The sequence below is a fragment of the Sinohyriopsis cumingii genome, chromosome 4 (genome assembly GCF_028554795.1).
Source record: "Sinohyriopsis cumingii isolate HCF-2022 chromosome 4, ASM2855479v2, whole genome shotgun sequence".
Classification (NCBI taxonomy): domain Eukaryota; kingdom Metazoa; phylum Mollusca; class Bivalvia; order Unionida; family Unionidae; genus Sinohyriopsis; species Sinohyriopsis cumingii.
Genome location: NC_142964.1, coordinates 34913781 through 34937781, shown reverse-complemented (window position 1 = coordinate 34937781; position 24001 = coordinate 34913781). Strand labels below are relative to the sequence as shown.

The following is a 24001-nucleotide window of genomic DNA, read 5'->3' as shown; positions in this document are numbered from 1 at the left end:
AGACACATGATATAAATCCATTAGGACTATTACATTATCAATTTGAAGCAGTGCATGTCAACTTACTTTACATCTGGAAACATTGAATGGATATGATCCACTGTGTCATTTTTAATTAAGTGTGTGTGTGTGATTTGGATTTTTAATGTAGCTTTAACAATTTTTCAGTCATATTGCTAGGATGTCTACTGTGTGGCAGTTTATAGTGATGTCCAGCACTGGAGTATCATGCCACAGACATATAGCATGATATTCCACCCAGTCACATTATCCTGGCACCAGGCTGACCAGTCCTAACACTAACCTCTTAATGCTGATCACATAGTGAGGCAGCTGTTAGTACCATTTTTATAAGTCTTTGCTATGACTCAGCTGGGTTCGAACCCACAATCTCCCACATCTGAGGTGGAAGCTCTAACCACTAGGCCACCACAGCAGTCATTTTTAATTAAAGACATGCATTTTTAATTAAAACATGCAAATTGGGTCAACAAAACTTGAGGATCATGAAACATCAAATGCAGTGTCACATTGCATTTCACCGTGACCAAGATTAACAGGAAATATGCCGTCTGATCCATGTTTTGATGACTTTCATGTAAAGAACTTACTTCCTCAGTGCTGCATAATTTTAAAGCATTAAAACCTTTTTTCAGATTGCTGTAGAAATGTATATTGATTGATGGATAATTCCCACATGAATTCTATTTGATTATTAAACCATTTCTTTGTCAGGATACCTCATAATACTGTAATAAGATATGATTGTTTAACCGAGCTAAAGTTAATCCCATTCTTTAAGTTATTGATTTCCTTCAATGATACATTACATCCTCTGAATACAGAATTGATACCATTGTTTACGAAGTATGGAAATGATGTTTAAATTTAATTCCGTCCATGTTAGACATGATAATAATGAGTTCATGATACAGTAAACATTTCACAGGTGACTGTGATATTCATAACATTATAGCCAATAAATGTTATGTCCAAATTCATTGTTTATTTTTCACTATGTTTATGTAAATGTCATAACAGTATATATGATGTTGGACATGCATGTAGTAAACAGTTTGCATGGTATAGCTACTGTCAGAAATGGTTATTTTAACATGAATAATGAAAATTAAATTTTGAAATGACATTTGGATAAATGCATGATATCATCATAAAAATGATTAGATTTGGAAGCTTTAGCATTAGCTGATATTGTCAACATATATATGTACCAGCCAGTTAATCATAAAAACCACTTTTATGTGAAACATGGCTTGAAGTTAACTTTTTTCTATATTAGTAAGATTTTAATAGTTATAATATTCTTCAGCAAAGCATTCTGCAATTTACTTGCATTTTCAGAATTACAGCTATGCTAGCTTGTTATATTAACTTCAAGCCCTGGTGAAATTGTCTCTGTTCAGTAACATAACGACTAGTAATTAGTACTTTATTTTTTTGACGTATGAGATTTATCACAAAAATTTTGTACAAGTTGATAATTGTTTTTTCTTTTCCTGCATATCCCAGGACCAGATGGTGTATTTCAGCACTGAAGCTGCATGCCTGTCTTTCCTTACAATGGTGGAAGGTTATTGTCGTTTGTGCTGTGATCACTATCACAGTCTGTGTGAAGACGTTGCACCAGCTATATATAAAGAAATGATGGCTGTTAAGGCTCATGGACCTATTAGGTATGAATCCTGGTATAAACATCAGACCTACAAACAAAACATTTGAATTTCTAGACTTTTTCCCATATCATCCTTGTTAGGCTAGTACATCAAAATTTTAATTGCTGTTTCTGGCTGATGCCAACCAAATTTTGACACTAATCTTGTTTATAACTCTAACTACAACAGCATCAGCAGTAACATCAAAAATAGTAGTCAAAACATTACTATAATGGAAAAGTCTTTGGCCGCTTTCAAGTCCATCTTTTACACTGTTGTGCTGCACACATCTAAGGTCCATTCGCATCTTTGACGCCAATCCTATGGATCATACCTCAAATGTACACTAACAGCTTACATGAGAAAAACCTCAGTTATTTATGAAACAATGATTGACAGAAGTTACGAATGAATCAACCGATTTTTTCATTCATGACTTCTTGGTTAATCCCAGAGTCAATCCAATTATAGAAATAGCCAAGATGCTCAGAATAAATTGGGGTTTCTTTTTTTTATGGAGAAGTTTCAAGCAAACAAGATGTAAGATTTTGTTGTAAAGTACTGTGCTGACATACATCCAAAGTATATTATTGTCTTGCAGATACAGCTGGGCTTGTTCTTAATGATTTAAATCATGTTAGTATGTTCTCCTCATTTCCAGGAGTTTAGAATTTATTTCTCAGAAGCATAGTAAAACCTCAACTAAAAGATGCAAAATTTGTCTTTGGTAGATGGGTATCTTTATTGTTATAGAGGCTGATATTGATGAGGAGATGAGGAAGAGCAACTTAAAAGTTGTTTGTCTAGATAAGTGGTTTTCCAGTATGGATTGCAACCCAGTGCAGTCACAATGTCAGACACTTGGTTGCCTATCTGATTCAAATGTATTGCAATATTTTTAGGAAAAATCTTGTCAAAAGATGAAATTGTTTTGTCACAGACATAAACGGTTTTCGTCAACTGTGTTGTGAGGAAAACAGTTTGAAAACCACTGCTTTAGATATTAAGGTTTACACTAAAATGAGTTTTGATTTAGTAGCACATTACAAACATCTATTCCTGGAATTAGCAGGATCACAGTTCTTTCATGGGCATCAATGACAGTAATGATGATGCCCCTTTATGGGTAACAGTGACAGTGATGATGATGATATCGTCCCTTCATGGGCAACATGACAATGCTGGTGATGATGATGATCTCACTTCATGGGCAACATGACATTGCTGGTGATGATGATGATCTCACTTCATGGGCAACATGGCAATGCTGGTGATGATGATGATCTCACTTCATGGGCAACATGACATTGCTGGCAATGATGATGATGATCTCACTTCATGGGCAACATGACATTGCTGGCAATGATGATGTCCATTCATAGGCAACAATGACAGCAATGATGATGATGACCTTAATAGGCAACATGGCAGTGTTGGTGATAATTTGATGATGATGTCCCTTCATAGGCAACAATGACAGTAATGATGATGGTGACCTTAATAGGCAACATGGCAGTGTTGGTGATAATTTGATGATGATGTCCATTCATAGGCAACAATGACAGTAATGATGATGGTGACCTTAATAGGCAACATGGCAGTGTTGGTGATAATTTGATGATGATGTCCCTTCATAGGCAACAATGACAGTAATGATGATAATGATGATGTTCTTTTCATTTGCAACAATGACGGTGATGATGATGATTGATAATGATGACACCACAGCCACTACTACTCCTACCATTACCATTACTACTACTACCATTACATTACATTACTACTACTTATTATTATTATTAATATTATTGTTATTGTTGTTGTTGTTATTATTATTATTATTATCATTATTATTAAAAGAGTAGGTGAGAAAAAAAGGAATGATGTTGATGCAAAGTAAAACATTTACATTGCAGCAGCAGTCAATACAAAGCTGTCAGAAGCAACTTATAAAATCTATATCCTATGATATATTTGCTAAGGTTGATGTAAATACTATCTTAAACATTATTGTTTTAGTGGTTATTTGTTATCAGCTCCTTCCTACATGTACTTGGATATTTGTTGTTAAAAATTTCAGCAAAAAATATGCTGGTCAGAAGTTGTGGAACCCTAGATATGTGAATGAAGATTTCTACCTTTTGAGGCAGAACCCCAAAACCTGTGACCAGTATGAGCTGCTGATGAGGGGAGCACAGCCCCAAATAGTAAACAGTCTGCCTTTGGGAGTCATTATGAGGAATAATGGCATGTACAAGGTATTCCTGGAAATTATTCTAAATAGTTATTGCCCATCCAAGGATGGGAGTGATACATTTTCAAAATAAAAATTAAAAAAAAAGGTATTTAAAAAATAATTTAAAAATTGGGCTCGGCAGGTATAAAAGAAAGTTTGAACCCAAAAATAAAAAAGGTAAAAAAAATTGGGATGCCACCATGAGTTTCAAACTGGCAACCGCTTGCTTGGCAGCAGAGAAACACAAATGTGGGTGTTTATATATGAGATTAAAAGGATCACAATATACAGTGGTATAGAATGAATAGGATCCAAAGGGGTCAGCAGTTGTGTGGGGGAATGAGACTTAATTACCATATATACTCACTTATAAGTCAAGTCAGATTGTAAAGAAAGATACTGATCTGCTGTATCGTAATGTGCAGATTATGGTTTGCGCTGTTTGTTCTACTGATTACTCCTAACAAACTGCACAGAACCAGATCTGCTAGCACATTATTCAGTGGCAGATCTGGATCTGTGCATTTTACAGGTCTACTTGTCTTATAAGAAAGTCATTATGGTAACCAAATAGATTTAGACCACAGACATGGGATTTCCTTATCCAGGGTCTAGTACAGAACTGAAAATTCATTGTAGAAATCCTCTCCCTACATTTGAATAAATGGATTAATTTTCTAAATGTAGGGGACATTTAACGTAGAAATGAAGGTAGGAGTTGCAGTTTTCATGCATTTGCTTAAATTTGTAGTATAAGCTTTGAGAAATGATCCTAAATTCAGCGAACTTGCATTCTGGAATAGACCTTGTCTGTCCTGCACCAACTTTATAATATGCTGCATATAAAATGTCATCCGTTACATTGTATCAGAAAAGATTTTTTGGCCATCTGATTGGTAACTCTTAAATGAAAGACAGAAAATTTTGTGGGTATTCAATAACTATTTGAAAAGATGACATCATACATTTGTGAGTAAAAATATATTTGCCTACATAATTTAAGACGTTTAGATTGTACTTGTGCATATGTATGAAACGTTGGATTGTTGGATAAAAATCCGCCTCCAAGAGCAAACAAAAGAGTTGGGTCTCGCAGATTAATAAAATATTTTTTTAAAAATCTCCAGGTGTGCCAGCCTCACTGTAATAATTTTGGTATTAAGTGTCATCAAGAGATAAATGGATGTTAAAAAAGGAGCTTTATGGATCCCAAATGTCACATTTTAGTGATGGAGACCTGTAATAAGAAATATTTATATATTTAATTGTGAAACAGTTTTAATGTTACTGGTCATAGTCCAGGGTAGCTTATAGTATGGCATGTTGTATGAATGCTAATATACTTTTGGCATAATCATGATGCTTTTTTCACCAAATTACATTTGCATTTATATTTAAAAATGCATGTTTATGGATTAGGCTCTTTTGGTACATTAAAAAATAAAGAAAGAAAAAGTTTTTTTTTCATTTTTATTAACACTCTTTTTTTGCACTCATATAAATTTGAGAATATTCTTAAAAAGATGACTGCTGCATAAGAATAGCATGTGTACTTTATTTGCTATTAATAGCAACTGTATATGACCCATTTCCAAGAAAACAGATTGGTTTCTTAAAATAGGAATTTTAACTTGCAGATTCATTATATTGATAAGCTTGTTAGGTAGTGGACCAGTCAGTACTATTAAACAAAATGGCACCATATGTTATAAAAAATGTTTTACGGTGTGAGTTGTGGATGTTATATGATGGAAAATGTTAGAGCAGCAAATGTTCAAACTTCAAAAGATTTCAGATATAAAAAAAGACAAATCAACAACACTTTACAGACTTTAAAAGAAGAATATAAGAGTAATGTAATAAGCACTCTGAGTAATGATCATGCTCATTACAGAAGTCTAGTTCTCGATCATTCATTAAAAGTTACTTGTGACTAGTTAAAGTGAGTGCTGAATATAATTAAATTTTCAGTATATTTTGTGTTTGTATTCTGGTTCTAATCAATATAGATTTTGCCCTTTGTGACAAGAATTTTGACCAGCTGCAGAACCATGGTTAGTAGTAAGAATAAATGTATCTTTTTCATCTCTGCTGTAATTCTGGCATGTAATATATAGATTACACTTTTTATGTCCAAATTATGCTTTTTTGCCACTTATAACGGCAACAGTTATGCTTGTACCTCTCAGGGGTTTGGCATGTATGCACGTTGTCTGTCACTTGTCACCCATCTATTCATTGGTACAAGTTTGTTTCTGTTACTTCTAAACTACTGGGAGGGTTGCCATGAAATTTTATGCATGCATTAATCCCAAGGTCTACCTTGTCCTAAATGAAAATAATGCTGTTCAGACATCTACATTAGCTCCACTTTGGCCACTTTGAAGTTATTTTAATAGCTACTCCTAAATGGATGCTTGTATCAACATGGGGTTTTCACTTAAAGACTTATGATGATGTTTTGCTTGTCATAAATGAATATAGTACCAATCTGACAACCAATATGGCCACCACAGCAGCCGTCTTAAAAATATTATTATTGCTACTCATTGACATAAAGCCGTATCAACATAGGTTTTCACCAGAAAGCTTCTTATGATGTCTTGTTGCTACTAAATAGAAATTGTGCTAATCTGAGATCTATTATGGTCACCATGGCAGCCGTCTTGAAAATCTTGCTATTGCTACTTCTCCTAAACGTAAAGTTATATTGACATGGGTTTTTCACTAGAAGACTTATTGTGATAACTAGTTGGTCCGGATTGATATGACACCAGCTCTTCTGATAAGGCTGTCACAATTAACATATTTAAAATCTTGTCACTAATTTTCATGAATGGATGATCGTATCAACATAGGGTTTTCACCAAAAGCCTTCAAAAAATGTCCAGTTTGCCCTAAATAAAAAGGTGTCAATCTTACAGCAAATATTGCTGCTACAGTGGCCAATTGGACAGCCTTATCACTCATGGATATCAGAGATGATTTCAACACTCAGCAGGTAAAAAGAAGAAAGGGTCTTTTCTTGAATTCACGAAAATTAATTTGGCCAGTCGAGTGTCAGTCCTTTCAAGGGGTTTGGTGGGCTTCATTTTTAGTATTATCTATTTGTTATTTACTTTTTCCTTCTCCAGCTTTTTGTTTCTTCAGTTGTATTTTCTTTCTTAAAAATTTAATATAGACACTTAGCCAGCAACATTTTATACTTTTCTTATGCTGTAAAGAAAATGAATTATTTTCTTTAATCAGTTAGCAAATTAAGGCACCAAAACTGCATGGCTCTTACTTAGCAGACATATTTGGTTGAATCTGACAATTAACCAGTTCCCAAAATAACATTTTTTGGGTGTTAATAGAAATTGTTTTTCCTGTCATTTCCTTCAGTTTTAATTAGAGCCTGAACTTCATCTATGTTGTTTTAAGGTCTTGTATGTACTGACACACTGCTACACATTACATGGTTTGAGAGACTGATGTTAGGACTAACATCACTAGAATAAACATCCCATGGCAATCGTTTGATTTGTAAGATTTTGACCACTGTAGAGATTGGCCTTCTTACCGAAACTGTCATATGCTTAGGGACTAAGTTTGTTTAATAATTACCATAGCACTGCAAAGAATAATTATGGGTACACTATGTTAAATGTCTGACATGCTGTCTAGGGAGCCAGCCATTGCAGCTTATCAGTTGGACATGTGCAGGAAAGATTGGCATTTTTGAAGCTCTGACTATAATCCATGGTTCATTATGTGCTTTCCCTTGCACAAATGATCCTTATCTTTCATCTCCATTGCGCCAACAGCGGGAATAAAAAGACCCAAGAAAATAAAGATTCAAGACTTTTATAGTTCATTTTAGACCAAACTCATCCCATTCTTATGGAATATAATGTATTTGTTGCCAAAAAAGCATGTTAAGATTATCCATTTCATTGCTGACAGAAATGCCTTACTGATTTTGATTGGCTTTGGTACCAAGAGTCCCAAAAGCATAAGCTTCATGAACATTGCTAGAAAATATAAAGAAGAAAAGATGAAATTAAAAGTGAGACACTGCTTTTTATTCCTTTCTATGGTAGTGTTCAGGGAGGGATTAAAAAGTTGACTGTAATATTTTATAAAATTCTAAATGAGAATGGTTACTTGTATTAAGAATTCAAATTCCATTATGGAAGCCTTATGACAGGCTGATTATGAAGACAGGTACTCAGTTATGGATTAATAATTTCTGCAATAAATATTGCAGTATTACAGTCCTACCCACTTATATCAATATCACTTATGTTGACAAGCTGCTATGTCAACAAAAATTCAAATTCCTGGACATGTTTATTGAAACTACCAAATTTGTCATGCTTATGTTGATGTTGAGATATAGGCTAAACATATACTTTGACAGCAGCCCTAGGTCCCTAATTTGTTTGGTCTTCCAGTGTTGATCTTTCATGGTGACTTCATTAACACATGAACCCTTCATCACAGCAAGCCAGCTACAATCTTCAATAAAAACAACACACCCTTTGTCATAGGAAGACAGAAAACCAAAGACAGATAAAAGTAATGAAATCTGATTGATTGTTGCATTTTCCAAAGTGATTGGAACATGTTTATTGAGCTCTGAAACTTTCCTTTTCTGGAGGAAAAAAGTAACTTTATCCTTATAATGGCTACCAACAGTGGTGTAAAATGTAAAAATTAAATTAACAATTTTTTGTAACTCATCATATGGCGATCAAGTTAATTAAAGGACATGTTGCCAAGAAGTTTGTGATTTTTTTTATTTGTTCATATGTTTAATTTACCTATGAATAGCCTCATCCCCACACCTATTCAGAAAGACAGGAGTTGTCTCTGGCAGAGCAGGCCAGTTTATGTACATGTAGCATGTTAACAACAACTATACATCCATATTCTACTGTTGACAAGGCATATTGTAGTGAATTGTGTAGTGGCAGGTGTTTATTGACAAAGTGATCAAATGAGAACTACCATTTTTCTTTACATGTGTGCAGTTTGTGTTTTCCTACAGGATGTGATTGATAAATGAGTTTTCAAAAATGTGACCTATACTTGAATATCATGGATTTTCCGTATACATGTACAGGATTTAAATCATTATGGATTGCACTAAAAAAATGTAAATTGTTAATATACAAGTATATTTCAGGCTAGTTCTGTCTTTTTTTAATAACAATTTCCATTGTTTATTTTCTCACAGTATAAATCCTACTCACTAGTGACATGAGGTCACCTATTGCAAATTTCACTTGTATGCCAATTTTTTTTTTTTTGGAGGTTGTCAAGATAAACAGCTAGCACTGCATTACTTTCAAACAGTTGTTGTTGAATGAGCTTATGGCATGGTTTGCTGTAATTTCATTGTCAGCTACACTATAATCCATGGACTGAACAGTCGACATGATTATTGTAGTGGACAAGAAATTCATTGAAAACTGTAGGCTGTCTTTACAGCAGCAGATTCAAAGCATTAAATGATGAAAGGTGAATATTTAATGCACAGAGTAATAAATGATGAAAGGTGAATATTTAATGCACAGAGTAATAAATGATGAAAGGTGAATATTTAATGCACAGAGTAATAAATGATGAAAGGTGAATATTTAATGCACAGAGTAATAAATCCCCAACATGAGTGCCAGTGATAATGAACACTGATCTATACAAAAAGCTGTCATTTTTCTATCTGATAGTTATATTTAATTGAAACAAATGTGTACTGTCATGTATGACAATTTTCCTACATACCTAATCAGTGGCTGCAGTAAATTACACTTGTGACATTTTATACTATATTGAATCTTTTTTCGGACCCAAAACCAAGCCTGATTGACTGATACAAAATATTGTTTTAACATCGTTGACAAAGCAGTACAGGGACATAACTTAATAGAAAAGCAGTGGTGGTGAGTCAGATATCTTAAGCAGAAAATAATATCTATTCTTGAAAGGTAAAGAAGTTTACATTTACAGTAGTAGCCAATTAAATACTAGGTTTTTTTGCAGTGAGTATAACTTCTGTGGGAACACATATTCAACTGTTGCATAGCATGATGGGAAAATGTGTGCTTTCACAAGTTATAAATAGGGATATCATTTTCACATGTTCAGGATATAGGAGTAACAAGATATATAGAGTATTTCACCAATAATTTTTTATTGTTTATGTTGTACTCTTAATGTGTGTGTGATTTTTGAAACGTCGCCATGATCATAAAATTACCAGTTTTAGATCTTGTGTTTATTTAATATAGCTGTCTATCCTGAGTAGAATGCAGTTTATTATAAACAAATATCATGAACATTATTAGAGGTACAATGGTTTAAATGTATGCATAATCCAGCAAGTAAATGTTATGACATTAAAAAGGTATCACAGATGACAATGAAGAAATGGTTTTGTCAGCTGGCTTCATTTTGTCTGAAGAGATGTATGCTTAATTTGAAAATCATTAAAAGACAGGCATGTTAAAATATCCATGTTTTTTCTTTGCATTAACATTATACAAACAAAATTAGCAGTCATGAGATCATATATTTTGCAGCTAGCTGATGGATACAAGGGGTACAGAAGTATCAAGGAGCTGATAGTTTGCAAGATCAGAGACATGAAAGAAATCTATCCCATACCATCTGAGATCAAGCTGCCATTTAGTGGAGGTGACTTTACATTATCTCTCATAAGACATAATATCACAAGCTCAGGCTCATGACTAAGTCTTGCTATCAATTTTTAAGATGCAGTCATTGAATGTGATTGTATTTACTTTTTATACACTGGAAATGGATGTTATTAATTGTAAGTCTTGTACTATATTATGATAGTGTAATTCTTATGATGTAAAATTAACAAGATAATTATTGTAGAATTTTTGCAGTCAGCATAAACATATGTCACTGTTGTCACTAGTAGTGTTAAGATTTTGTCTTAAAAATTTTCATGTTATTTTACATATGTCATTGCATTTTTTAAAAAAAATGATATTCTGTATAAATTTGTATTTGTTTTACATCACCAGTATCAAATAAGGCTAACATCGGTGAAATATTCTTTTTTACAAATATTGCACTCATCACTGAGACTTTGTTTCATAACCATAAACGTGTTGATTTTACAAGCATCACATGGAAAATATTAGATGGGTGTCATTTTTTCAGAATTTTAGTGTACAGTACACACAAAATGGATACGCTGTGTTACACTTCTTCCGGTATGGGCATCACTGAGAGTAGTTTCATGGCATAAGCCAGTGTAGTAGTCTGACACTTGTTCAGTACACTGTTACCTACTTTGTAAATTTCTGAACATGGTTTAAAGTGATAAGTCCCAAATTTGAGCAGCTTTTTCCTTTTCTTACTATATCTTAATCTCAATTTAGAAATATTAGGATGAGCACTTGAGTTTTACTTTCTTGGGCTATCTTGTTTTTTTAATTTTATTTCAGAGTGTTGTGATGACCTTTATGAACTTCTGCTTGGTAAAGTCATGACCTTTGACCCTCAAAACAGCAGTGAGAGATCAGACAAAAAGGCAGTTCCAGAGGTGATAAATGCTTCAGCTGTAGAATATCTGGACAAACTAGGTAAAAAAAAAATTATGCTAAGCCCTTAATTTATTTATTTTGAAAAAAATAATCTTGATATTTCACTTGAGTGAAATATGATAAATATTTTTCCAATGCTCATCAGTAGACATTGATAACATTATGACCTAGAAATTTCTAAACCTGCGAATGATGCATACATGGTCTAGTAGTAAATATGACCACACCACCCTGGTTGAAATCCATCAATAAGCAAATAATTTTTTCCCCTTCATTTTATATTTTGTTATTTTATGTGATTTTTACCTTGAATTGAGAAGGAGAATTACATTGCTGCTCATATTTTATGTTCAGAAATACACAAAACGCAGTAGAACATAAATGGCAAAATGCTGACATTATCGTGCAAGATACAGTAAGAAATCTGTTACTTCAGTATGTTATACATATTGCTAACCAATCTGTTTGATCATGAAATAAACAGAAAATTTGCTTGCTTCTAGTGAATAACTGGTATCATTCTTCTCACAAGTGAAAACTTCAGTGTTTTCATTTATTATATGCTCATTTTTTCCCCTGTTAACTTTATTTTGTCAGAATCATGCAGTATTACCCGATATTGAATCCGCGTGACAATACACATATAGCATTCACGTAAACAATGGACGCAGACACAGACACCAGCACTTTTGGTTTGTACACAAATCATGTATACTGGCATAATAGGCTCTTTACGTTGTGGTTGTTTAAATTTGTTTCTAAATGAACTAAAACAGATGTTTTGTGGACTGCCACATACCTTCTGCTTTGGCACACTCATTTTGTCGGATGCATGCAGTATTCCAGCCAAAAAACTTGTTCGTATTTTCCCATTTAAATACAGTAACCTATAATTACTCAATATCTGTTATTCACTTAGGGCAAAAAAATATCCTCTATATAATACATTTCTGGAATGATAACATAATGTATCATTATGTACATTATGTATTTGTAAAGCAATAGTAAAGCTTTCCAGTTAATGCACATGAATTATGATGTTTGAGATGGGGAAATTCTTTTCCCACTTCACTGCACATGGTTATTTCTAACATGTCTTGGAGAGGAAAAAACAAAGACCAATCAAGCATCCTACTTTTGCTTGATTTGAATTACACTGAATAATTAAATGTAAAACATTTTTAATGTGGTTTAATCACATATGCGTAACCTAAATTCTGAAATCAAACTGCATAAAAAACATTGCATGTAATGGATTACCTTTTATAAAATGAGGGATGCATCAAATTAAAATCTGTTATGACCTCATGCAAAGTAGGATAGCAGACACATGAGGTCCAACAGAAAAATCCTAGATGTTTGATTGATTGATTATTGGTTTTAATGGCACATCAACTCAATGAAAAGTGAAGGCTATTTGAGAATGGTGTCTGGCTTAGAGACATACTTTGGTATCCAACCTGGCTTTTAGTCCTGTCCTAAGTCTGGCCCACTAACCACTTAGCCAGCATGGTGCTATCATGAATGTATTTTCCTGTACATGAGGGAAATGTGAAAATATAGGTGTTATGTGTGGTCCTGTGACATGCTGGTATGTGAGAATTCCAGGGGTTGTACAAGGTCCTCTAAATGAGGGAATGTGAGAATATAGAGGATGTACTTGATCCTGTACATGAGGGAATGTAAGAATATAGAGGTTGTAGATGATCCTGTACATGATTGAATGTGAGAATACAGGGGTTGTACATCATCCTGTACATGAGGGAATATAAGAATATAGAGGTTGTACATGATCCTTTACATGAGGGAATGTGAGAATATAGAGGTTGTACATGATCCTGTACATGAGGGAATGTGAGAATATAGAGGATGTACATGATCCTGTACATAAGGGAATGTGAGAATATAGGGGTTGTAGATGATCCTGTACATGATTGAATGTGAGAATACAGGGGTTGTACATGATCCTGTACATGAGGGAATATAAGAATATAGAGGTTGTACATGATCCTTTACATGAGGGAATGTGAGAATATAGAGGTTGTACATGATCCTGTACATGAGGGAATGTGAGAATATAGAGGATGTACTTGATCCTGTACATGAGGGAATGTAAGAATATAGAGGTTGTAGATGATCCTGTACATGATTGAATGTGAGAATACAGGGGTTGTACATGATCCTTTACATGAGGGAATGTGAGAATATAGAGGTTGTACATGATCCTGTACATGAGGGAATGTGAGAATATAGAGGATGTACATGATCCTGTACATGAGGGAATGTGAGAATATAGAGGATGTACATGATCCTGTACATAAGGGAATGTGAGAATATAGGGGTTGTACATGATCCTGTACATGAGGGAATGTAAGAATATAGAGGATGTACATGATCCTGCTCATGAGGGAATGTAAGAATATAGAGGATGTACATGATTCTGTACTGAGGAATGTAAGAATATAGAGGATGTACATGTTCTGTACGTGAGGAATGTAAGAATATAGGGGTTAAAGTTATAACTATGTGGTCTTAAACTTAAAATAACAGAAAACAGCAAATACAAAGTGAAAATGTAAATAGAACTTCAGGTATTTTTAAATTTAATTCTATGTATTCCTAAAAGTTCTATCCTATCACAAATCCAAAAATATAGAGTATTCCAAATAATAATGATAATAATAATAATAGTTATAATAATAATAATAATAATACTAATGACTTTTTTTTAAAGAAGCTCATTTGATCAATTGACCAATCTTCCATGAGGCCTTCCACAATGATATTTGTCATTAAAAACTCGGCAGGTGATCTACTGCTACAGTAAAATATATACAGGATTCATAAATTTTAGTAGATGAATTCCAGTGATGTTCCAAATTTATTTTAATCTTTGCTGATGTACCAGCAGCTTGGAATAGTGTTTATGTGCTAACAGCTTTGATGTATCACAATGATATAATCCAGAATGTCTCTAAATGAATTAACAATAATCTCAGAATTGTGATTTAGTATTTTGGTTTTTTTAATCACTTTCTAATTCGAGTGACTAATTAAATAAGTAAGATCCTCTCAACTGAACACATCTATATTTGATTCCATTTCGACTGATGTAAACATACATGCCAACTGTTATGCTTTTTGCATAATGATTATTCTAAGCTGTATATGGATATGCTATTTTGGAACATAAAAAAATAAAAATTAAACAAGAGAAAGTTGTTTTTGTCATTTTTATTATCATCTCTTTAATTTTGCTCATAAATTTGAGAAAATTCTTAAAACGTTTACTTCTGTGTAAGAATAGCTTATGAGTGTTTACTTGCTATTTATAGCAGTGACCTATTTATATGACCCATTTCCAAGAAGACAGATGGGTTTCTTCAAATGTGAACTTCCTTTTATTGATAAGCTAATGATTTAGTGAACCAGTATATAGTTTTAAAGAAAATGGCACCAGATGTTAAGTGAAATGCTGTACAGTGTGAGTTGTGCATGTTATATGATAGAAAATATTAGAGCTGGTGGGTCTTTTCAAATTTGAAAACTATAAATAAACACAGCTTTACAAACTTTAATAAAAAAAGAATATGAAAGGAATGTCATACAGCACGCTTAGCACTTGACCAAGATCATTGCAGTATTTCACTTCACAATCATTCAGCGAAAGTTACACACATTGAAGTGAGTGCTGAACTTAAATAATTTTTCATTATATTTGTGTTTGTATTCTGGTTCTATTTTATATGAATTTTGACCAGCTGCAGAACTAGATTAGAACTAAAATTGTATCATACATGCTGTGAGTTTGGTATGTAATATATATATTACACTTGTTGTGCCCAAATTATGCTTTTTATCATTTATAATAGCAATATTTATGTTTATACCTCTTGGGAAGTTGGCATGTATGTGTTTGATACAAAATAAATAATTGTTTACTTCAAATTTATATACAGACTGTCACCTGACTTATGACACAACAATGACACAACAAAATACCCTGGACCAAGGTTATTTACAAAGGAATTTTTGCATCAGACTGTAATCCAAATTTGTTTCTAGCAATTCTAAGTTCATAATCAATGTTGTATCTAGGACTCAAACACAGTAACATGTTTACCACCAAATAATAACAATCTTAATGTATAATCTACATTCATCCACAAATTTTAGCAATGTGCTATGTTGTTTATATTAAAAGAAAGACATTAGTTAGGTAGGTCCAACTCCTACCCTCAATTATGGACAGAAGTCAGTCACACAATACAATTTAAATACATAAGATATAATCATGGACAAAAGCCAACACAATGATTGGCATCACATTGTGTCATGAGAGACAAAGGTGGTGTGGCCCTTGTTGGTTGGAGTTTGAGGCCCCTGGCTTGCTCAGCATTGCCCCAAGATATTGACTAAAGCCATATTGATTTGTGCTACAGATGAAATGGATAATTTTATCTTGTTAGTTACAGTCCCATTTAATTTGACATTCTCTTTCCATTGAAGGTAATGGCCAGTTTACAGAAGTTTCAAAAGCCAGATTGAAGAAACATGGATCTGTTGCAGTGAAACAACTCTCTCTTAGAAATACTGAAGAATGTGAGAGATACAAATTTCATGAGGTACAAATTTACATGAGCTAGTAGTCACTTTCAAATGCTCATCGATGTACTCTTGGTATTTTTAAAAATTCCTCACCAGAGATTTAATAGGAGTGTGTGGGATGATGTCATCTCATCATATCATTCATTTATCCATCCACCCATCTGTCAGTACCAAGCTGGTAATATTTTATTAGGGTCATTTTCTTGTACATCATTAGTCATTTGATGCATCTATGTTTGGATGCATCTTCATGAGCTTATCATTACTTGCTTATATAAGGTCACTGAGACCTATATTACACTTTTCTTCATGCCCCAGTTTTATTAAATATCTCAGATGTCACCTGAAATTAAGTTTTGTATATCTTTCTCATTGCTTGAATTTGTCACTGAACATCCAGCTGGCATCAGGATTGAGTTAGAATATCATGAAATCTTCAGAAAGAGTATTGTTTTATCTCTGAGGTAACTTTGAGGATTTCCCATAAATGGAGGACTGTTCCAGAACTATTTCTTTAAGACTAAAAAGATATGCAGGTGTACAGTTTTATAACTATAAAGTGATTTTTTATCCTTGTTTCCTTGTCCACATCAGGAACAAAATCTTTGTATTTTCTGAAGTATTGTAAGCAATTTCAGGATAAAATCTTGAGCAATTTAGTAAAACTGAAGGCAGACTGTGAAAATTAAACTTTTTTTTGTCTTTTGGTGTTAAAGCTGCTGATTTATAATTCATTGTATGTCTTTCTGTCAATGCATTAATCTTGTCACCATCATGAATAAATGTATATTAAGTTCCATTCACATTCAAAATTTGACACTATTCAACCTGCAATACCTTTGCTTTTGTTAACATTTTTCCTGTAGACAATTTCCTGAAATTTTGATTTATTACATTACAGAAAATAACATAAAAGGTAATTATTGAAATTGTAAAATTGTTCTGCTTCTCACTGAGAAACATTTACCATATGTACTTGTATATAAGTGTTATTTAAAATGTTTTGGATATTAGTGTGCTGTACATGGACAAGACTACATGTCTTTTGTTCCTAGTGGGTGGAACAATTTTGATACAGCATAGGAATGTTGAGGCTGTCAGGAAGAAACTATGTTTCTTTGCCATATCAGAAAAGTTTTTTCCCCTAACTGTCAACAAAACACTATGTGTTTTTGTATATATTTTATATCACCTTTTTATTCACACGTTCTTTTTAAAAAAAATTAATGTATATTTCGAAAAAATGAAATAGGCATTTGGCGTTTTATGAAGAAATTGTACTACCATTTTACTAAACTATGCTTACTGTATAGACACTCTACTTCAAAGCAAATTTCAGGGCATATTTCACAGATTAACAGTAATCAAATACGTTCAGTTTTATATAAAAAGCTCATTAATTAGCAGTACTCTAGTCAATGGCCGTTTGTATTTATGATCACCAATTTTCCTATGGGACAGAAATTATCTGTCCTTTTTGAACCATCTCAGTTTTCTTGTGAATCGGGGAATATTAAACAGTCACCCATCCTAGTATTTTATACACCAGGGTATGGAGTTTTTAACCATTCTCAATCTTGTACGTCAAGCTTGTTAAGTCATTTCTTCCTCCTGTTACCAAATGTTAATATTGTTCAAGAATGTACTCAAAGGAGAAAGCAAATTTTTCTAATATTAATCACATTTTGCCAAGAATACTTACTGGATCACTTTTCTTAAAGACTCTCCCATCGACCCTGCTGTGTTAGCATCCTTGTTGGTAGTTTGCACTACTTAAAAAATCTGGAGACACCTAGTGTTGGCAAGGGAGGTAATATGCATGAATTATTGTCCTTTGTTTATTTGATCTAGACAGAAAAGATGAATTTTCATCTTTTACTAGGGCTGGATTCAAGGGGAAGTGGGCTTATATCCCAAATGTTAATGTGATTAGGTAAGTATTCTTGGAGAACATAATTTACTGGAAAAATTTGCTTTCTCTAAACAAGTTGTGGACAGAATTGCTCAGTTGAGAAAACCCACCACTTTGAAAGCTCAGGTGAGAAAACCCACCACTTTGAAAGATCAGGAAGGGAAAGGGAGAGTTTCATCAAGATGGCATGAGCAGGGACACATCTCTGCTTTCAAAGCCATGGTACTGTAGGTAGTTGACTCCCCCCTATGGCTTTTCAAATGAAAAAAGTTTGTTCAAATCACAAGCAAGGGCTACTGTTCCACAATCTCAAACATGTTTTGCATCATGGAAGGGAGAAGCTGAACAAAGGCCTGTCCAACTTCTTTGCCAGGTTTTGGCTTGTTTTGAATCAAGGCTTTGACATTTTGTCCAAAACAGAGGGATTAATCTATATAGCCACCATCTGGTTAAGGCAAAATCCATGTCTTCTATAAAAGATCTGCATTGACTTCCAAATATAACTCAAATATCTAACATGAGGTGCAAAAGGTCAGAGGAAACTTGGACTGTATGCAAGCACAAGTCTTGATCTCTGCTTTTCACGATATAGAGTTAGCATATCCTGATTTTAAATGGGTTTAAGTAACTGAAATTAAGAGTGGATCAAAAGGGTACTCTGTGAACAGAGTTATTTCCCACATTTTTGTATGCTTATGATTGTGTTTTCCAGTGTAGAACACTGGTGGAGAATATCTTAGAACTTCATCACATAGCTTGTTGTTGTTGTAGGGTTTAATGCCATTTTTCAGCACATGATAGGCTATACATGGCGGCCAGTATAATTGGTGGAGGAAGAACCCTGGAAAACTCTGGAACGAACCACTGACCCACGAGAAACTATTGGCAGGCTTTCTCACGTACCAGCATTAGCTGAGCCAGAGACTCGAACTCCATCACATAGCTGTTGTTTACATCAGAATATCATTTTGATTGGTGCATCACCACTTAACATGGTAGTATGACAACATCATACACGTCATGTCATGGGTGTGAGCTGTTATTCATGTTAATTTTAGTAGTTATCTAATTTCCAAGTTTATACCAAATCTCCCCTGTTGCTAATATGGAAACAGTTTTTTATATATATATTGGCCATTTTATGCTTGATCTCCACTGACTGGGTGCTATTTTGTTTATAACTTATGCTTTGTAACTAGGAATGCAAGACAAAAATTCCATCATTATACGTCTGTATTGGATGGAAAAATTCCACCTTCAGGATAAGAATTTTTCATCCGACATTCATTAGACTCTCATGTCTAATGCAAAATTCTGACCCTCAGGTGGAATTTTCTTATTCTACCCTGATACATTTGAAGGATTCTATTATTTTTCAAGGTGTAGGAATAAAATGTATTAATTAAAATGACAAGGCAAGGAATACTTATGGAATTTTGTATGTATAGTATCTGATATCTTGGGTTGACAAATCCACTTATGATATCAGAATGTACACATACAATAACTTATTTATTATATATTTTTATTATTGAAATTTATAATTATCATCAATTACCATATATCACAACATTACTGTTAGGAAAAAGTTTCAGATATTTGAATAAATATTCTTGTTGTATTCTTTAATTAACTTCATTCATTCATAATTTTATTCATGAATTTTCAGGGGATGTGAATGATATAATGTAAAAGTTTGGATGAATCCCTAATGACATGATATGTTCGTATGCATGAAGAATGCGGCTAGACAATGCCATGTATGAGAAAAGTATTGTTTGGTTACCTACTACATTAAATCTGTGACAGAATCAGAGTATGTTATAAGATAACATTATTAGTATAGAATTTTTCATATTTTGTCTTACAGTGTTTATTGAGAGGATTTCATACATCACTGTTGTTGAATGGAGAGCCAAGATTCTTTATCACCTTCTATGGCCTGTCCCTGACATCATCTACAATGATGGTCATGAAATATGCTGAACTTGGAAATTTTGCCGACCTCCTCAGATCACGGCAGTCAAGTGATCCAATATCAATTGAAGATCGTTTAGAAGCTTGCACGCAAGTTGCACGAGGGCTGCTTTACATGGTACAAAAACCAGCTGCATTTTGGTAGAGCATACACAAGGCATAAGCATCACTTTCCTTCCCATATAAAGCTGGGTGATATTTTAATACCCTCCATCCAGCCATCCATCCAGCCATCCATCTGTCTGTCTGACCATCCATCTAACTGTCTCGTCTAGGCTGCAGGGTAGAAATTTACCAAACTTTGTGCATAGGTTGTGCATGTGGCAACCATCTATCTAGAAATTTACCAAACTTTCTGCATAGGTTGTGCATGTGGTGACCATCTATGTAGAAATTTACCAAACTTTGTTCATAGGTTGTCCATGTGGCAACCATCTTTGTAGAAATTTACCAAACTTTGTGCATAGGTTGTCCATGTGGTGACCATCTATGTGGAAATTTACCAAACTTTGTGCGTAGGTTGTGCATGTGGTGACCATCTATGCGGAAATTTACCAAACTTTGTGCATAGGTTGTCCATGTGGTTACCATCTGTGTGGAAATTTACCAAACTTTGTACATAGGTTATCCATGTGGTTACCATCTGTGTGGAAATTTACCAAACTTTGTGCATAGGTTGCCCATGTGGTTACCATCTGTGTGGAAATTTACCAAGCTTTGTGCATAGCTTGTCCATGTGGTTGCCATCTGTGTGGAAATTCCCCAAACTTGGTACATAGGTGGTGCATGTTGTGACCATCTATGTGGAAATTTACCAAACTTTGTGCATAGGTTGCCCATGTGGTAAACACTTGTGATGGGATTCATTAAACGTGATACATAGTTTACCCATGGGGTGAACATCTGGTTGGAAACTCACCAATCTTTGTGCATATTATGCCCATGTGATAAACATTATGTGGAGATTCTGTGTGGAAATTAACCGAACTTTGTATACAGGTTGCACATCTGGTAAACATCTGTGGAAATTAACCAAACTTTGTATACAGGTTGCACATCTGGTAAACATCTGTGTGAAAATTCACCAAACATTGTGCATAGGTTGCCCATGTTGTGACCATCTGTGAGATGGATGTAATTTATGGGGTCTTTGGGAGTGTTCTGAGGTCAAATACAGAGACACCAACCATTCCATGGAAGTGGCTATAGTTGTTGCTGATGTAATTGTGATTGTTATTATTTTGGTCAAAGGCATACATGTTGAGTTTTTACAATGACTGTAGCATTTGGTCAAAGGCATATGTATTGAGTTTTTGCACTGACTGTAGCATTTGGTCAAAGGCATACGTGTTGAGTTTTTGCACTGACTGTAGCATTTGGTCAAAGGCATACATGCTCAGTTTTTGCTCTGACTGTAGCGTTTGCAATCATTTTTTTGATGGATATATTTAAAGTTGCACTGACTTTAATCAACTGATGGTAATCATTCTTTCTTTTGACAACTGGCTGTTTTTTCTTTTACATCCCAAAGTGTAATGATGAAATGGTTAATTATTTTCTGATTATGTTGTCTAGATGTAAATGTTATAATTGTGTACTTCTGAACAAATAACAGAAACACATTTACTTTGATGTTCATCATACCCTTTAAGAATGATACTAATTTTATCCTTCTGCATAACTATAGCTTATATGTTCCAAGTTCATGTCATATATATATATATATATATATATATATATATATATAGATATAGATATATATATATGCATACATACACACACACATTTTATACAATTTTGTATTCACATGACTTTAATATTTCAATAATACACTTATAAGTTTTGTTAGCTACTAGTATTGACGACTGGAATTTGCAACTTAAATTGTTGAACTGAAAGCTTTAAATGGTTTATTTATAGCATTTTCCATTACAAGAGAGCATTATTGTCGAGTACTATATATAGAAGGGCCTGATGGGATGGCAGACTTAAAGTGTGTTGGATTTAGAAATCGCATTTGATTTATATATTTGATGGCCTGAGGTACATCATGTCATCATTTTGGAAGAATTAACAACAGATTTGACAGGAGCACACTTGGATTTTGATGATTGTTGCATGAATTTAAATTATTGTGCTGGAGTTAAACTCACCAAAAATGCCAGATTACGATTACAGACATAATGGACAAATAAATTAGCCTTCAAACTGATGTGCAGTAAAGGGTTAATATAGCACACATAAATGCCAGTTATTCATTGTTTTCAGCCTGGAACTAGATTCATTGAGTATAAAATGATGTGAACTTGCTTTACAAGGCATTTTATTGCTAGTGGCCTTAAGTGGTGCTGGACAAAACAAACCAAACTGGTGTTTCTTTAGCTAATTTTCTGGAGTTTCTTTTTGCATGTTTTAAGACTGTTAGTGTATGTGTATTTAAAATTTACAAGAATTATTGACTAATGTTTTACAAACCTTGAAATAAAAATCACTTAAAAACTACCAGTTGTGTTTTTTATGCCCACCATAAGGTGGAGTATATGATGTGATAACATGTCTGTCCATTTATTATCAATTTCATTTCCACACTAATTCAAATTTTGCACCATATACAAATTCCAAACTGTGTTGATGTCGTGAACTGAAGGTACGAAATAACTTTATTGATTTAGGGTTTCAAAGTTCAACATAGCTGTGTTAAATGTTAAAGGTCTGTTTAGCTGTGTCTGAACTGTAACTAAAATCATTTCCACACAAAATTTCAGTTATTGACCTTCACAAAGTTTATCGATGACTTAAAAAATGGGTTAGAAAGAAACCTGCTAGTTTGGGTGTCAAAAGTTCAGAGGTCAAGGTAACTGACAGAAAGAAGACAAATGGTTTTTGCATAAAGTCTTTTGAGGGCTTGCACTTAACATATGAAAGAATTCCATTGATTTTGGGGTCAAAAGGTGAAAGGTCGATGTCATTGTGGTTTAAGAGTAAAATGAGTTGTGCAGACTAACTGTTATTCTAGAGTAGACTCCTTGACCAAACTTTATGAATGGTTTGTACTTAGGGTAATAATGAAACCTATAGATTATGGGGCCTCAAGTTCACAGATCATGGTCATGGTGTGTCACATAAGAAAATATTTGGTTTTCGCACATCAAGTTTAGTTCAAAACCAAACTACTTGACCAAAGGTCAAGGTCATTGAGACCCTTTAGTCCCTTTGGTCAATAATCTCCATAGTCAACCATATTTTACTATAAAGAGGACTATAAAGCATGGGACATGATAATAACATGCTGTTCATGGTGCTGATAATTTTGTCATGTGAACAATTACAGTAGTGGAAATCTGCAGAAAAATTCCAGACATCTCTGTTGTTCAAAACTGTCATTATTTATTAGGAATGAATTAAAAATCATCTGTTGTAAAACAATATGGTGGTAATGTCATTCACTTTTGTCAATTTTTCACCAAGGCAAAATGGAAGGAAATAAACATACAAGGGAGTCAACAGCCCACACAGCTAAAGTGATTAATTGGATAGCTCTTACAGCTTTGTATAATATTGATTTGATAGGTGACATTTTTATACATTCAGTTGTCACTGAAGCTACATCACTTCTTGGCTTTATAACCATTGTCTTTTAGATCCCAGCTGTTTGTTGGGGTGTTTTATAGAGGATATATGGAAGAAGTACCCCTCCAGGGAAAAGAGGAAACAACATCCCAAGCCCTTGCCTCACAGTTTAAGTGTTTAGCATATTCTGAATGATCACATATACACTTCAAGAAAATTTCTGCTCATAAGATCACAGCAATTTCAGTGAGCCACATGATCAGATGCAGCATTTCATTTCAAGATGCAGTAGAAGCCATTGGCCACCATGTACATTCAACCCACTCAGTTTTTATCTCTGAAATCTAGTGGGTCCAGTGGCTGTTTCCCAGATGACCATCAGACCCATTTTGAGGTCAGTTCAACCTCATCCATCATAAGTTTAGCACTTTAAGCTGGATTCACCTAAGTGTTTATGTTA

The 24001-nt window shown here is 33.8% G+C and overlaps 1 protein-coding gene across 1 annotated transcript in view; it reads left to right on the top strand.

Moving 5' to 3' along the window:
• Window positions 1-24001, top strand: part of LOC149800920 (tyrosine-protein kinase JAK2-like) — a 171770-nt gene that overhangs the window by 42086 nt on the left and 105683 nt on the right. Inside the window, exons 4-9 of the mRNA XM_089956754.1 lie at window positions 1531-1694; window positions 3754-3931; window positions 10476-10590; window positions 11376-11513; window positions 15984-16099; window positions 19865-20089. Of these exons, the coding sequence (XP_089812880.1) occupies window positions 1531-1694; window positions 3754-3931; window positions 10476-10590; window positions 11376-11513; window positions 15984-16099; window positions 19865-20089 (936 nt within the window). The remainder of the gene's footprint in view (window positions 1-1530; window positions 1695-3753; window positions 3932-10475; window positions 10591-11375; window positions 11514-15983; window positions 16100-19864; window positions 20090-24001) is intronic.